The 14,859-nt window shown below is 39.6% G+C and overlaps 4 protein-coding genes and 1 long non-coding RNA gene across 8 annotated transcripts; 3 read left to right on the forward strand and 2 right to left on the reverse strand.

Annotated features, from left to right (window-relative positions):
• Nucleotides 1-3,975: 3,975 nt before the first annotated feature.
• Nucleotides 3,976-4,474, forward strand: LOC148169162 (regulator of telomere elongation helicase 1 homolog). Its single transcript, XM_088044736.1, has 2 exons — nucleotides 3,976-4,188; nucleotides 4,342-4,474. The coding sequence occupies exons 1-2, from the start codon at nucleotides 3,976-3,978 to the stop codon at nucleotides 4,384-4,386; spliced, it is 258 nt and encodes an 85-aa protein (XP_087900862.1). The 3' UTR covers nucleotides 4,387-4,474.
• Nucleotides 4,475-4,503: 29 nt separating this feature from the next.
• Nucleotides 4,504-7,060, forward strand: LOC148169163 (regulator of telomere elongation helicase 1 homolog). 3 transcript variants are annotated; one of them, XM_088044727.1, is made up of 8 exons: nucleotides 4,504-4,912; nucleotides 4,991-5,163; nucleotides 5,207-5,292; nucleotides 5,338-5,690; nucleotides 6,010-6,129; nucleotides 6,328-6,518; nucleotides 6,573-6,761; nucleotides 6,825-7,060. In XM_088044727.1, exons 1-3 carry the CDS (start codon nucleotides 4,700-4,702, stop codon nucleotides 5,262-5,264), a joined length of 444 nt encoding a protein of 147 aa, XP_087900853.1. In that variant the 5' UTR covers nucleotides 4,504-4,699; the 3' UTR covers nucleotides 5,265-5,292; nucleotides 5,338-5,690; nucleotides 6,010-6,129; nucleotides 6,328-6,518; nucleotides 6,573-6,761; nucleotides 6,825-7,060. The 3 variants fall into 3 exon arrangements, with proteins under 3 accessions (XP_087900853.1, XP_087900852.1, XP_087900854.1); XM_088044726.1 differs by having other exon boundaries at nucleotides 6,328-6,761; XM_088044728.1 differs by having other exon boundaries at nucleotides 4,991-5,153; nucleotides 6,328-6,761.
• Nucleotides 7,061-8,301: 1,241 nt separating this feature from the next.
• Nucleotides 8,302-10,531, reverse strand: LOC148169164 (uncharacterized). The gene is made up of 7 exons (XM_088044730.1): nucleotides 10,374-10,531; nucleotides 9,966-10,320; nucleotides 9,557-9,741; nucleotides 9,303-9,503; nucleotides 8,891-9,254; nucleotides 8,712-8,843; nucleotides 8,302-8,653 (listed from the first exon to the last, which is right to left on the reverse strand). Exons 4-5 carry the CDS (start codon nucleotides 9,432-9,434, stop codon nucleotides 8,955-8,957), a joined length of 432 nt encoding a protein of 143 aa, XP_087900856.1. The 5' UTR covers nucleotides 9,435-9,503; nucleotides 9,557-9,741; nucleotides 9,966-10,320; nucleotides 10,374-10,531; the 3' UTR covers nucleotides 8,302-8,653; nucleotides 8,712-8,843; nucleotides 8,891-8,954.
• A 59-nt stretch (nucleotides 10,532-10,590) lies between these two features.
• On the reverse strand, nucleotides 10,591-14,816 carry LOC148169165 (uncharacterized). Of its 2 annotated transcripts, XR_015770697.1 has the most exons (4): nucleotides 14,743-14,816; nucleotides 11,336-11,447; nucleotides 10,883-11,047; nucleotides 10,591-10,829 (listed from the first exon to the last, which is right to left on the reverse strand). It is a non-coding gene; the product is annotated as an uncharacterized LOC148169165 (long non-coding RNA). The 2 variants fall into 2 exon arrangements; XR_015770698.1 differs by lacking the exons at nucleotides 11,336-11,447; nucleotides 14,743-14,816 and having other exon boundaries at nucleotides 10,883-11,240.
• Nucleotides 11,771-14,554, forward strand: wfs1 (wolframin ER transmembrane glycoprotein wfs1). Its single transcript, XM_088044682.1, has 3 exons — nucleotides 11,771-11,882; nucleotides 11,984-12,088; nucleotides 12,137-14,554. The coding sequence occupies exons 1-3, from the start codon at nucleotides 11,822-11,824 to the stop codon at nucleotides 14,488-14,490; spliced, it is 2,520 nt and encodes an 839-aa protein (XP_087900808.1). The 5' UTR covers nucleotides 11,771-11,821; the 3' UTR covers nucleotides 14,491-14,554.
• Nucleotides 14,817-14,859: the final 43 nt, after the last annotated feature.

Genomic DNA, 14,859 nt, shown 5'->3' on the forward strand with positions numbered 1-14,859 from the left:
TTTGTAAAAATTAGCTTTCAAAACCAGTTAGGTTGGCCCGTCACTGTTATTTATAAATGTAAAGTTTGTGGAGTCTTGGGGAGTCGTTTCTCGTCGAAGCTATTCTTGCCCTCTTATTAAAAATGAGCAAACATTTGTGAAAAACCCCAACAAAAGTGAGAAAAAAATCTTGAATTCCAAACGTGGTAAAAGTCTCGACTGAAATGGTTAGTTAAGTTTCGAATCAAAAGTTTAGTCCTCTGGTGAGAGACCGAGTGAACTAACAACTTCGGCGTTATTCCGCTAGGTGGCTTTCATAAAAAATCTTTTCTTTCGTTTTTTTCAATCGATGTCTCGCTTATTGCCGGATTAATTTCAAACGATTGGTGCTTATTTTACGCAGAATTTCGCGCTGAATCTAAAACTACCCTTGTTTTTCTTAGTCAGTCAGCAAATAACTGAATTAGAGGCGTTTGAAATTTCGGGTTGTCACCAGAGGGCCAAAATTTTGGAGGTTCAAAAACGATTTTGCTCGATATCCCCGGAATTAAGACAAACTTCAAAAAACCGTTTTTGAAATCGTTTTTTTCGCAATTTTTTAGCTAAGAAACCGTTCTTTGATTTTTCAAAAGTCGAAAGTAGGAGTTTTTCGCGAAAAGTCATGACTTTAAAACTATGCCAAACTTCTCATATCGATATCTCGCTTATTTTTTTGAGTAAACTCAAGTTGTTATACATCAGTGTACGCAGAATTTTACGCAGATTCCAAATCTGGGATTTAAATTCAGATCCGACTGCAAATAACCGAGTTATGGCCGATCAAAGTTTCGGATAGTTGATTTTCATTTTTTCTCATTTTTCCCAATTTTCAAAGTTAAATATCTCGGAAACTATTAGAGATATTGAGATGCGGTTTGCGCCATTCTTTTTCTCGGCTCATTTTACGTTAGAAAAAGTTCGATAGTCGATTTTTCGCGAAAAAAAATTGCGACTCAAACGATGAAAATTTTTCATTTTTTTTAATTTTTGGCCATAACTCGCAAACTATTCGTCCTATAGATCTCAAATTTGGCCAGTAGATAGATTTTAAGCTCCTTTTTCGACTGATGTATAATTCAATGCTATTAAACGTCGTTTTAATTTTGAAAACATTGATTGAAAATCACCCTAAAATGACGTTTTCAAAACAGTTTTGGCCAGTTCCTCGTTTATTTATTAAGCAAATTCAACAAATTTGGGTCTCATTTTACGCAGAATTTTACGCTGAATTCAAAAACATGATAATTTTTTAATTTTTGTCAACAAATAACCGAGTTATGGCCGTTTGAAATTTTGGGTTTTCGCCAGAGGGTCAAATTTTCGAAGGTTCGAAACAATTCATGCTGGATATCTCGGCAACTATTTCAGATATTGAGATGCGGTTTGCGCCATCGTTTTTCTCGTGATTTTTTACATAAGAAACAATTCTTTAATTTTTCTATAGTCGAAATTTGCAAATTTTCGCAAAAATTTATGACTAAAACTATGTTAAACTTCTGATATCGATATTTCGCTTATTTTTTAGAGTAAACGTAAGTTATTATACATCAGTGTACGCAGAATTTTACGCACATTCTAAATCTGGGATTTAAATTCAGATCCGACAACAGATAACTGAGTTACGGCCAATCAAAGTTTCGGATAGTTGATTTTCATTTTTTCTCATTTTTCGTAATTTTTGAAGTTAAATATCTCGGAAACTTCCTTTTCACAACCACGTTAGCCTGCTTGGTGTTGACCGTGTCGTGGTTCGTTCTTCTTTTTGACCGCAACATCAACGTGCTAACTCTTTACTATTCTTTCTTCTTGCGATCTGTTATTCTGTCCATCTTGTGCATTGAGGACTACGGTTGATTTTTTTTGAATGATTTTCCATCTGTTTACTTACCGTTTGCTTCATTTTGCTAGTCTTTACGATCACTTTCATTCTTTGTTCTGATTCCGATAACCCCAAATTTTCACCTGTCAAGGGGTCACCTTCTCGATGACGAAATGTGACGTAGAGCCGAAGAAGCGATAGCAGCCATTCTGGTTCGGGTAGATCACTTGCGGTTTAGATTTCGAGTCATACGGAACTCCAGAGTTTTCCGATCTTTTTGAGTTTTTGGAGAGTGATTTAGTGGCCTTTTTCCTTGGTTGGTACGTTGGTACGTTGATGGGTCAATAAGGTTCCTGGAGGAGACCGGCTTTCGTCTGGGCTCGAAGCGAAGTAAATCGACCACGTGGTGAACCGCGTGTAGAACTTTAAGGCCGCTTTCCATCGTTGTAAGTAAAATATTCCGGTGAATTCATCTTCCTAAGGGTATTTTCCACCCTAGGGCGTTTTTTTCCTTTTGTTGGGATTGCGGATTGAATCCCGTAACTTGGATTCACATTGATTGATGCCGCCAGAGGGCCAATTTTTCGAAGGTTCAAAACAATTCGTGCTCAATATCTCAAAAACTATTTCAGATATTGAGATGCGGTTTGCGCCATCGTTTTTCTCACAATTTTGACATAAGAAACAGTTCTTTGATTTTTCTATAGTCGAAATTTGCAAATTTTCGCGAAAATTCATTACTAAAACTATGCCAAATTTCTTGCCCTTCAACTGGAATTTACAAGTTATTGTAATCAGTTGAAACTAGAGAAATAATCAATGACCATTAATTAAGAATGGATAGTTTCATCCATTTCACAGATTTTTTGCCACGTTTTTTTCTGGTAAGTTAAATATTATTCTATTCCTTATGAAACTTTTTCAGACTGCAGGAAGGTGGGAGAGATTTGAGTTTGAGTTTTTCTATTTTAATTACATTTATTCAGTTTAATTAAGTTTTTTCTTTTATCATCCTTCCTTATTCCTGCAGATGGTTTTAATTCAAAAATTGTAGTACAAATCCGAGCTAAATCAGTTAAATTTTAAACCAAAAGTTTAGCCGCCTGGTGAGAGGATGTTTGAACTATTAACTTCGGCTAGAGTCCGCTAGGTGGCGATCATCTAAAAAATGCGAAAATTTTAAATAAATTCGTTTAGCCAGGGACTTTTTATTTAAGAAAACAATTAATTACATACAAACATGAAAGTTTCGTACAGCGTAAGTGCGTAAATGAATATGCAAACAACAATGCATCCGATTTTGCTTGTGTGCCGTGTGTCTTAGCTAACAGCAGGAAATCCCGCGCTAACCTTAATCTTTGAAATCTTTTTTTAGTGACTCCATCAACATGTCTGTGACCATTATAAAAGGCATCCCGGTGTCGTTCCCGTTCCCCCCGTACGACATCCAGGTAAATTACATGGAAAAAGTGATCGAACGCCTCCTGGACCGCAAAAACGGAGTCTTCGAGTCGCCCCATCCCTCCTCTGCGCTTCTTTGGTGTGGTTTGAAGCCAAGAAATCCAAGAAAGAAATTTAAGTCCCACGAGAGTCTTTTGGTATCCTAGACCAACTGAGGTCAGTAGGGGGTGCAACCAGCACCGAGAGAGTTTCCTTGGGGACTCCAACGATTATCTATGCCTCCAGGAGTTGAAGAGATCGAACTACAATAACGTCAAAGCTTCGGTTATTGGATCTCGTGAGCAAATGTGCGTTCAAGAAGAAGTGATCAATGAGAGAAATAAGATGATGGAAGGTGCAATTATGTCGAAAGAAAGTCAAAGAGGAGTCGTGCTTGTATTATAATAAAGTCGAAGCGATGAAAACGCATCCGAAAATCACGAATCTCAACGTTACAGACATAGAATATTTGGTGAAATTGGGGCAAGAGCACTGTTTTGTCCTTATTACATGGCAAAGACATCATTTTTGCACCATACAACTATCTACTTGATCCGAAAACTAGAAAAGCTTTAGGTCTAGAGTTGGCTAACAATATCGTGGTTTTTTATGAAGGTCACAACATTGAAAAGGCTTGTGAAGAGTCTGCATCCATCCAGTTTAAATCCTCTGATGTCACTCTTTGTGTTGAGGAACTAATGTCGGCAATGAAAGCCTTCAATAATGCGCCAATTTTGGATTGTAACTGGAGAGAAATCCCTAAAGACTTTCACGCTGTAGAGCTTTCCGCCCTCAAAGACATTTTTCTTAATTTCGAAAAGGCTCTGAACGCCATCGTAATCAAGACTTCGTTTAATGAAGGCACATATTTTGAAGGATTTTACATTTTTGAACTGTTGGCAAAAGCTGGGGTAAGTCAAAGAGTCTAGGACCACATTTTTTTTTTTAAATTGCACTATGTAAAACCGGCTTTCAAAGTAGGTTTATAATCGTTAAGTGCCTACTATTAGTAGTTCAAGTCTCCAATTTGGCCGCCACTGCACAAAAAATTCATTTTCTTGCAGATCACCGACAAAGAAAGTCAAGGAGGAGTCGTGCTCGTATTATAATAAATTCGAAGCGATGAAAACGCATCCGAAAATCACGAATCTCAACATTATAGATATAGAATATTTGGTGAAATTGGGGCAAGAGCACTGTTTTGTCCTTATTACATGGCAAAGGAACTGAAGTACGACAAAGACATCATTTTTGCACCATACAACTATTTACTTGGTCTGAAAACTAGAAAAGCTTTGGGTCTAGAGTTGGCTAACAAATATCGTCGTTTTTGACGAAGGTCACAACATTGAGAAGGCTTGTGAAGAGTCTGCATCCATCCAGTTTAAATCCTCTGATGTCACTCTTTGTGTTGAGGAACTAATGTCGGCAATGAAAGCCTTCAATAAGGCGCCAATGTTGGATTATAACTGGAGAGAAATCCCTAAAGATTTTCACGCTGTTGAGCTTTCCGCCCTCAAAGACATTTTTCTTAATTTCGAAAAGGCTCTGAACGCCATCGTAATCAAGACTTCGTTTAATGAAGGCACGTATTTTGAAGGAATTTACATTTTTGAACTGTTGGCAAAAGCTGGGGTAAGTCAAAGAGTCTACTATTAGTAGTTCAAGTCTCCAATTTGGCCGCCACAGCACAAAAAATTCATTTTCTTGCAGATCACCGACACGAATTTAGTCTCAATTCGTACCCTAATTGACAAGATTGTCCAATTTCTAACAACCGTAGATGAAGGTCCTATTGGACGCAAAGGCGCTGGACTGCAATTATTTGCATGGCTTTTGCGAGCTCGTCTGCGGAGTTTAGGGAAAACGTCCGCCAGTAATATAAAGTGAGTTGAATTTTCGTTGTTTTGTGGTAATCTCACTTTCCAGGTGCACGTTGGTTATGAGGAGGGCTCACCTAACGCAACTTTTAAAAACAAAGTTTTGAGCTGTTGGTGTTTTAGCTCCGGATTTGGGTAATCTCTCAGATGATAATCCCCATTTTTAATTTTCGCTTTTAGGATGAACATGCCAATGGAGCAAGGAGTTTATTGTGTGATTGTCACCAGTGGGACTTTGGTCCCCTTGAAACCATTAATTTCGGAGCTGGGACTCCAAGTGGACGTGTGGATTGAAAGCCCACACATCATCCAAGACGATCAAATCTGCGTCAAAGTCGTGTGACAAACGATCCAGGTGGGGGAAGCGCCACTTGCGACGGTTTGCCAAAGGACTAGCACCTCACGTTTTGGATTGCCATCAAATGGAATTTACAAGTTATTGTAATCAGTTGGAATTAGAGCAGTAATCAATTACCATTAATTAAGAATGGATAGTTTCGCCCATTTCAGATTGTTTGCCTCGTCTTTTTTAGGTAAGCTATCAAACATCTATCTTAATGAAACTTTTTCACACTTTTTGCAAGAAGGAGGGAGAGTGTTGAGTTTGTGTTTTTTTATTTTAATTATATTTACTCAGTTTTATTTGAGGATTTTGTTTTTTTTATTTTAATTACATTTCCTGAACTATTAACTTCAGCGTTATTCCGATAGGTGGCTAATCTAACTATTATGCGAAAAATAATTTTGTACGAAAGGTTCTTGCAGAACTTTGTTAAAAAATACATTAAGAAACTGTTATTTATAAACGTTACGTCATGTTTTTTTAGGATCTAACTAATCGTCTTCTTTTAGATACAAGAACAGAAGTGATTGCAAAAAGCTGTAGAAGTTAAAGAAGGCCAGTACAAAGTCGAGTCAGTCTGCCAACGTGTGAAGGAAATGCGAGATGTCAATTCTTCCTATTTTAACAGGGTGAGGAGTTTCAAGAATCATTTTAGGTTGTGTTGCTAAAATTTGCACTTTGAATTTCCCTCCTTTGTGTTCAGCTTCCACTAGACTTGCAAACGTCAAACTTGCATAATTTTGATTGGCTGAACGATTAGTGCAAACTGGCATCAACCTAAGAAAACCAAAGTTACGACGAAATTACTAAAGTGTACTTATTTCCAGAGTACAACAAATGATTAACAACGATCCTGCTTGCACAAGAGACTACCAGAATTCTTTACTGTTTACTTTCTCGTTCTTCTGGGCATGGTAGCAAAGAAATTACACAAGTTAAGAAGTTCATTTGAAGCTATTTAGAGTTGGAGTTGATTTGCAACAAATTGATGGGTCTTTATTGAAATTTTTAAACGCAGGTAAGCTGAAAACTGTTTGAATTCCAGCCTTGAAATGTTTCGTGGTATTTCCAGGTTCCAACTTCATTACCAGAGTTTATTATTAAAGAGACTGAATCGATGGATGATACCCATAGCCTAAGATGTCGAAAAGGCGGTTGTCGTCGCTCAACGCTGAAGGACTCTGCAAGTTATTGCACAGAATTGAAGAAACCACCCATTCAGTGCTCCCAGAGTACAGTGAATTGATCCATCACGAAAAAGGTGCTGCTTTACTGCAATATGGATGAAAAAGGTTAAATTCAAAGTCAAATGTTCTTTTTCCAGTGGTTGAAGATGTCGTTCAGTGACTGGGAGATGTTCAGAGTGTTGCTGATTTCATTGCGGGAGCACGAAGTTTGCAACGTTTTCAAATCTGATGAGTCTACGAGCAGAAAACGAGGAGTGTTCTTTTAGAGAAGACCCAAAGGAACTCAACCAACAGAAACGACTGTGGAGGACACCTGCTGTCTTGTGAGCTGTTTTGTGAAGTCAAGAAAACATCAGGGAATGGAAGGAAGTTTATGGAGAATTTTCATTGGTTTCTTGAAAACACGAGATCTAGAATGCTGAATGCATCGTGCTTGTTCAGGAAGGATGGAAGGTTTGTTTGTTTTCTTTTTATGGTGTCATCTTAATCTCTTCGTTGCAGCTGAACACGACTTTGTTGTCCCTTCCTCTTGGTCAAAGAAGCAGGCGCAATTGAAAGCTTTGTTCCTGATGAAACTTTTTTACACTTCTTGCAGGAAGAAAATGGAGGGAGGAAGAATGAAGACATGGGCACAGTGTAGGAGTTTGAAGTGTCTTTTTTTGCTCACATTATTATGTTGTTATTCAAAATGATGTAATTTGCTATGCTCATTTGATTACATACATAAAGTTTAAACTCTATGGGTTTTGTTTTCTTTCCTTTTTCCGGTTTGGTAGTCGTTTTCATCCAAAAATTTATCCAATTTGCAAAAAAATGCTTGAATTAAGTAGTTCGGCATTATTCCACCAGATAGCGCTTCACTCAAAAAAAAATTGGTAAAAATCCGGGCTAAATCCATTAGCTAAGTTTCAAACCACAAATTTAGCCCTCTGGTGAGAGAATGCATGAACTAAATGGTTTGGCATTATTTCCACCAGGTGGCGCTTACTAAAAAATTTTTGGTAAAAATCCAAACTAAATTAAATAGCTAAGTTTCAAACCACAAAATTAGCCCTCTGGTGAGAGAATCTATCAACTAAGTAGTTCGGCATTATTCCCACCAGGTGGCGCTTACTCAAGAAAATTTTGGTAAAAATCCGGGCTAAATCGATTATCTAAGTTTCAAACCACAAATTTAGCCCTCTGGTGAGGGAATGTGTGAACTAAATAGTTCAACATTATTTCCACCAGGTGGCGCTTACTCAAAAAAATTTGGTAAAAATCCTAGCTAAATTAATTAGCTAAGTTTCAAACCACAAATTTAGCCCTCTGGTGAGAGAATGTGTGAACTAAATAGTTCGGCATTATTCCCACCAGGTGGCGCTTACTCACGAAAATTTTGGTAAAAATCCAGGCTAAATCGATTATCTAAGTTTCAAACCAAAAATTTAGCCCTCTGGTGAGAGAATGTGTGAACTAAATAGTTCGGCATTATTCCCACCAGGTGGCGCTTACTCAAGAAAATTTTAGTAAAAATCCGGGCTAAACCGATTAGCTAAGTTTCAAACCAAAAATTTAGCCCTCTGGTGAGAGAATGCTTGAACTAAAAACGACCCACAAAAAAATAGGTCAAAATTTGAGAGGCAAGTTTCTATTGTAGAAAATTTTTCAATTTCCAAAAATGTCAAAAAAAACAATTGAATGCCAGAAAAAGCCAAAGTCTCAATAAAAATTCCTACAATGATCACAAAAACAATTGAATGGCTACAAAAACTATAAATCGAATACCATGGTAAAAAAAAACCTAAAATTGACTTCTAAATAAAGGAAAAGATTCATCCAAGACCCTAGATTTGAATCAATCTTCTCGTCTGACAGCTGTCATCGAGGCGATTGCTTAAGTCCACTTGGTCTTCAGACTCAGTCTTGTGTTCACATCCTTGTCACTCTACACTCTTTCATGTTCTTCTCTTCTTCATTCTAGTTCCTACCAGAAAGAAGTATGAAATAGTTAAGTTTCATGAAGAACGTGTTTGTTACCTCACCTGAAAAAACTCTTCAATTTACGTATACTTTCTCATTCTGTTCAGTTGCTGGTTCTTCACGTTAGGCGAAGCTTTCAATTGTTTGCGCCTGTTTCTTCACCAAGAGTAGAACAAAGTCTTGTTCAGCTGCAACTGAAAGATTAAGGTGAGACCATGAATGGAGATAAAAGAAAACAAACCTTCCATTCCTCCTGAACAAGCAGCAAAGCATTCAGCATTGTAAGATCGCAGGATCTCGCGTTTTCAAGAAACCAATGAAAATTCTCCATAAACTTCCGATCCCTGATGTTTCCTTGACTTCACAAAATGGCTCACAAGACACCAGATGACCTTCAGAGCCTTTGTAGTATTTTCTTTCTTGACAACTGCATCTCGATGATACTTTGTTTCCGTTGGTTGAGTTCCATTGGGCCTTCTCTGGAGAAACACTCGTTTTCTGCTCGTAGACTCATCAGGTTTGAAAACGTTGCAAACTTCGTGCTCCCGCAATGAAATCAGCAACACTCTGAACATTTCCCAGTCACTGAATGACATCTTCAACCACTGGAAAAAGAACATTTGACTTTGACTTAAAACATGTTTAAATTTAACCTTTTTCATGATGTTATGCTCCTTGATCAATTCACTGTACTCTGGGAGCACTGAATGGGTGGTTTCTTCAATTCTGTGCAATAACTTGCAGAGTCCTTCAGCGTTGAGCGACGACAACCGCCTTTTCGACATCTTAGGCTATGGGTTATCATCCATCGATTCAGTCTCTTTAATAATAAACTCTGGTAATGAAGTTGGAACCTGAAATACCACGAAACATTTCAAGGCTGGAATTCAAACAGTTTTCAGCTTACCTGCGTTTAAAAATTTCAATAAAGACCCATAAATTTGTTGCAAATCAACTCTAAATAGCTTCGAGTGAACTTCTTAACTTGTGTAATTTCTTTGCTACCATGCCCAGAAGAACGAGAAAGTAAACAGCAAAGAATTCTGGTAGTCTCTTGTGCAAGCAGGATCGTTGTTAATCATTTGTTGTACTCTGAAAATAAATTTAATTAGTAAAAACTATGACACTTGAACATGCAGAATGTAGGCAACCAATAATACACCCTTGTAATTTCGCAGTTACAGAGTAACTTTTGTTTTCTAAGGTTGATGACAGTTTGCACTAATCGTTCAACCAATCAAAAATAAGCAACTTTAAAGAGGGAAATTCGAAGTGCAATTTTAGTAACATAACCTAAAATGATTTTTGAAACTCACTCTGTTAAAATAGAAAGAATTAGCATCTCTCATTTCGTTCAGACTTTAGCACTTAGGAACACTGACTGTGCATGTCACGTTTCTGCGTCCACATCCCAATCATCCCAAATTCTGCACTCTTCCATGTTCTTCTCCTTCCTCCACCATACAAGAAGTGTAAAAAAGTTTCATTAGGAACATGTTGTTAACTTCCCTGATGAAGATTTTTCAATGTAAATGCAGCCTTTCTTGATTTTTATGCAGAAGCAGCTGCACTTCTCTCACTGTGTAGTTGTTGGTTGGTTGTACATATCAGGCAAAGCTTTCATTTGTTTGCCTCTGCTTCTGACCAAAAGTACAACAAAGTCTTGTTCAGCTGCAAGAGAAAAATAAAAATGAGACCATCAATGAAGTGAAAAGAAAACTAACCTTTCATCCTTCCTAATTAAGTAGCAATGAAAATTTTCATCGTCCACAAACTTCCACTTTTTGATGTTTTCATAACTTCACAAAATAGCTCAAAAGCTAGTAGACTTCCTCCACAGCCTTTTGCAGCATGCATTTTCTTTCTCGACAACTTCAACACTCCTAAAATACCACAAAGCATTTTAAAGCTGTGATTCCAACAATTTTCTGCTTACCTGCATTTAAGAATTTCAATTAGGACTCATAAGTTTGTGCAAACCCAGTTTCACCAACACCAACCTCAAGTGAAGTTAAGTTCTCAACTTGCTAAGTTCTGTTGTACCATTCCCAAAAAAAAATTGACAGTAAAGAATTTTGTTGGTGTCTTCACGCAGAGGCGGTTGTTGGTTGTTTACGTAAGGCTTTACCTTTAATTGATGGCGTCTGCTTCTGACCCAAGTATAACAAATTCTTCTTCAGCTGCAACAGAAAGATAAAAATGAGAGGATGAATGGAGAGAAAAAAAAACCAACCTTCCATCCTTCCTGACCAAGTAGCGATTCTCCACAACCTTCCAATTCCTGATAAATTCCTAACTTCAGCAAATGGTCCAAAAGATCCTCCACCTTCTTTGGAACATTTCTTTCTTGATTTTCTTCAACATTTCGAGAACCAGAAAACATTTCAAAGCTGCAATTCTAAAACAATCATTTTGTACCATGAAAATAAATCTTGATTAGTATAAATTTCGACCCCTGAACATCCAGCGCATAGGCACCCAATAATACACTTTAGTGACTTTGTGATGTAGTAATTTTTGTTTTCTTAGGTTGATGAAAAGTACGCACTATTCGTTGGACCAATCAGAAGCAAGCATGTTTTGTCTACTTCAAGTCTAGTGGAAACCGAACAAATGGTGGAAGATTCAAATTGCAAATTTAGTACACTTAAAACACTTAACACTTAAAATTATTCTTGCAACTCACCCAAGAAAATTGGTATCTTGCGTATTCTTCAGACTTTAGAGCACTCACGCGACTACACTAGAAAGTGCTTCTTTACTACTGCAACTTTTTGAAGTCACTTCCGTTCTTGTCCCTAAAAACAGTAGATTAGTTACATCAAAAAACACCTAACGTAACGTTTACAAGTGGTAGTGATACAAATTAATGTTTTTCTTAATAAAGTTATGCAAGACTTATATAAAATTGCTTTTCGTAATTACTACAATTAGGTTACATCACATCACCTCGATCGCATTTAGAAGACTTGGGAAAACATGAAAAACTTCCACAAAACTCACACAAAAGCCCCAACAAGACTAAAACGACTTGAACCCTGCACTCAAACTTCCAAATAAACATCGGCAGAAGCACGTTGAAGTTAGGTGCGAATAAAACTTGAAATCAAGCATCTGATTGGTGGTTGTCCCAGCTGTCACTTTTGACTTTTGACATTTAGTTTATTTACAAATGATGGCTGGAGTGGTGCCGAAACGATCCACATCTGGAAGAAAACAATGGACAGTACACGGTAATTCACCCCCGAACCACCCCCAACCACGCGTCTCCACCCCCCTTTCGCTAAAATCACCCATTTTGTTGGAGGTTATGTTTATCAACAATCGTTTTTAGACGGGGCCCGCAGTTCTTTGAAACGGCTGAGGAGCCAGATGGCCACCGACGGCTGTCCCGAGTCTCAGGTGGTGTTAGCTAAACAATTACTAGACGACAAGTGTGGTATGTGGAGTTTATACAATCTCAACACCCATTAAAAGTCGTTTCCAGAAATAGAAACTGAGACTAAAGAAAATGAGAGACTGGGCGTGTACTGGTTGATTAAAGCGTCGGAACAAGGCAACACCGAAGCGACGGATTTGCTCAAAACCTGTCTCCAGACCGGAAAGGGGATCACCGAGTTGAATTATTTAGACGTGAAGTCCTGCATTGGCATGACCCAACATGAGAAATTGGCGAGGAAAGCCGCCAGAGAAATGTTCGCGAGTTTGTCGAATGGGGGCGACTACATCACTTCCGATCAACTCCAAAAGAAGATCCTGGCGATCGATAGGGAGCAAGGCGTGGGGAGTCTTCATATCCACGAAAATGGGATCAACGGGGAGTTGATGTACGAAACGGAGTCCGACGAGGACACGGATTGGTGCCAGAAATCCGAAGTCAACGAGAAATTGACCGAGGATCATTTAGTATCCGCCGCGGTGGATTACTCTCACGGACATTTACCCATCGTAAATCGCGCGTTGTGTTTATCCAGTCCTGATCTGAAGGCTTTGGATCACATCCCGTTGGTCCAGAGGTCGATTCTCCACCCCCATCTAGCCCTTAAGATCTTGTACTTGAAGTTGGTACGGTTCCTAGCCCGCGAGTTTACGTTCTTCTTCCCTTTGGCGAAGTCAGAAACGCAGCTGCTGGTGCTGATGCTAGTCTACGCTCTCGTTAGTTCCGACAACATCCTTTACTTTTTCCCTCTAGTTCTCTACTACGTCACTTTCATCATCATGATCGTTGTCACGTTCCAAATGCTGCAGGTGAAGCGAGAGTTCCACGACTTCCGGTTGTGGTCCGGCCTCTTCATCTGTTACTCCGGGGGTGATTTGAACCCCGAAGACGCCGAATTTCAGTACATCCGCAACAACCTCAAACCCTACGGTTGGTTCTTCGGGTCTCTCCTACTAAACCTCGTCATCTACCCCGTGATAGTCGAGCAATGGATCCCTCAATCCGAGCTGATGATCATCTCCTTCTGTCTAACCTTCGCCACCCTCCTGGGGTTCATGTATAAAAAGCGCGGAAAAACCATCTTCGACCTGTTGGTGTTCTTCAGTTTCGGCATCAACGTGCTGGCGAAGTACCCCTACGAAACCGACCCGGTGGTGGCTCAGGGGTGGCGCTTCCTCGACTTGAAAATCCCGACTTTCGCCAGCTACGTCGTGGGAAACGGGATCGAGTTCTGCATCAACTTCCGCCTGTTGCTCTACCTGTGCATCCCGGTGCTCTTAGTCCGCATAGCGTCGCGTCACAACTGGAAAGGAACCTATCAAGTCTTGATCCCCCATTGCGTGACGTTGAGTTGGCTGCAAATCTGCATCATCAGCTCCCAAGGAGCGACAATGTTCGGGTTACTCCGCGGAAGCTTAGCCCTCGTCGGCGTCGTCTTATTCCTCCCACTCGTCGGTCTTACCAGCATCGTCCTCCCGGCCGCCGCTCTAACAAAATTCTTCGTCTCCACCGACCTCATCTTCAGCCTCTGCCTCTTCGTCGTCCTCACCGGTCTGTTCTTCGCGCTCTGTTTCCTCACCGCCCAGACACGGTACAAGAAACTCACGGCGTTCATCCAAGTCGTCTTCTCGGTCCTCGCGGTCCTAACCCTCCTGAAATCCACCCAGAAAACCGAAGAATACTACGAGAAGAAGCTCCCAGAGTACCTTTCCTGGGACGTCTACCAGCGCTTCTGCCACCAACCCGTTTGGCAAGAAGAGAACATCGCCGTGGCTCAACTGAAATGCTCGCAACTCCACCACGCGCACATCCACTGGGACGGCTACATCAACGATATTAAAATCCGCTCGGTTTCGAACAGTTTTCGCACCATCTTCGATCACTTACCGGCGTCGTTACGCCCCCATTTGTACTGTTTCTACGGCCACGAAACCACGGAGGATTGTTCGTCGTTCCCGCAAGCAGTCCGCGAAGAGTGCAGCTCGTTTTACAGCGCGATCAAATCGACAAGGGGTTGTTCGCTCGAAAAGTACAACACGTACACGTTCGAAATCACCACGAAAGTGCAAGCGGGGATTTGGGGGAAGAGTCCTGAGGTGACTCTCGTTGTAGATCACGCGTTTAAGAACTTTACGTTGAATTTGAAGCCGAACGACCACGTGTGGTTCAAAGGGACTCTTTTCAACAACGAGGCGGTGGGGTCAGATGGTATCCTAGGGGGGTTTAAAATACACGTTCGATTAGACGAAATCGGGTGTCTCGCTTGTAGTAACAACAATTTAACGACGGTCAAAAGACGCGAAGAAACGAGATTTAATGTTAGGAGTGTAGTCGAGGCGGTTTTGGTCGGCCTGAAGTTCGTTTTGAACGTAATTCTAAGTCCTGTTGTAGTTTTTAAGTAGAAACTTTGTACTCATTAATTTATTGATGTTAATGTTCGTGTTATTAATAAATTTATTTAAATTTGCCGGTTCTTATTTGGGTTGTGCGGTGGCTCTCGTCGAAGACAGACGTGTTAAGTGAGAAGTGAAGCGACTTTGGAACTGAATCGTTGCCGGGTCAGTACTAGTTTTAGTAGTTTTTCATTTAAAAAGAGAATTTGAAAGAAAGTGGGTAAAAGTTTATAAAAGTCCCAAAAAGAATTTAAAACTTACCAACTAAATCAAATAACCCAAGAGGATCGTCTCAAAACACGAAAACTCATTATATCACTTGTGAAAAATGGTGAATGCGCCGAATTAATTAAAACAGAAATTTTTTCCCAACCACCA

This window comes from Gnatocerus cornutus, chromosome 9 (assembly GCF_029298725.1).
Source record: "Gnatocerus cornutus isolate USDA-ARS CGAHR chromosome 9, icGnaCorn1.1, whole genome shotgun sequence".
NCBI lineage: Eukaryota > Metazoa > Arthropoda > Insecta > Coleoptera > Tenebrionidae > Gnatocerus > Gnatocerus cornutus.

Excerpts from the sequence above, each read along its gene's own strand:
- LOC148169162 (XM_088044736.1), top strand. The coding sequence starts at position 3,976 with ATGTCGGCAATGAAAGCCTTCAATAATGCGCCAATTTTGGATTGTAAC. Across the intron at positions 4,189-4,341 it reads AACTGTTGGCAAAAGCTGGG|ATCACCGACAAAGAAAGTCA; the intron begins GTAAGTCAAAGA and ends ATTTTCTTGCAG.
- LOC148169163 (XM_088044726.1), top strand. The coding sequence starts at position 4,700 with ATGTCGGCAATGAAAGCCTTCAATAAGGCGCCAATGTTGGATTATAAC. Across the intron at positions 4,913-4,990 it reads AACTGTTGGCAAAAGCTGGG|ATCACCGACACGAATTTAGT; the intron begins GTAAGTCAAAGA and ends ATTTTCTTGCAG. Across the intron at positions 5,164-5,206 it reads ACGTCCGCCAGTAATATAAA|GTGCACGTTGGTTATGAGGA; the intron begins GTGAGTTGAATT and ends CTCACTTTCCAG.
- LOC148169164 (XM_088044730.1), bottom strand. The coding sequence starts at position 9,434 with ATGTCGAAAAGGCGGTTGTCGTCGCTCAACGCTGAAGGACTCTGCAAG. Across the intron at positions 9,255-9,302 it reads AGCATAACATCATGAAAAAG|TGGTTGAAGATGTCATTCAG; the intron begins GTTAAATTTAAA and ends TTCTTTTTCCAG.
- wfs1 (XM_088044682.1), top strand. The coding sequence starts at position 11,822 with ATGATGGCTGGAGTGGTGCCGAAACGATCCACATCTGGAAGAAAACAA. Across the intron at positions 11,883-11,983 it reads AAAACAATGGACAGTACACG|ACGGGGCCCGCAGTTCTTTG; the intron begins GTAATTCACCCC and ends AATCGTTTTTAG. Across the intron at positions 12,089-12,136 it reads ATTACTAGACGACAAGTGTG|AAATAGAAACTGAGACTAAA; the intron begins GTATGTGGAGTT and ends AGTCGTTTCCAG.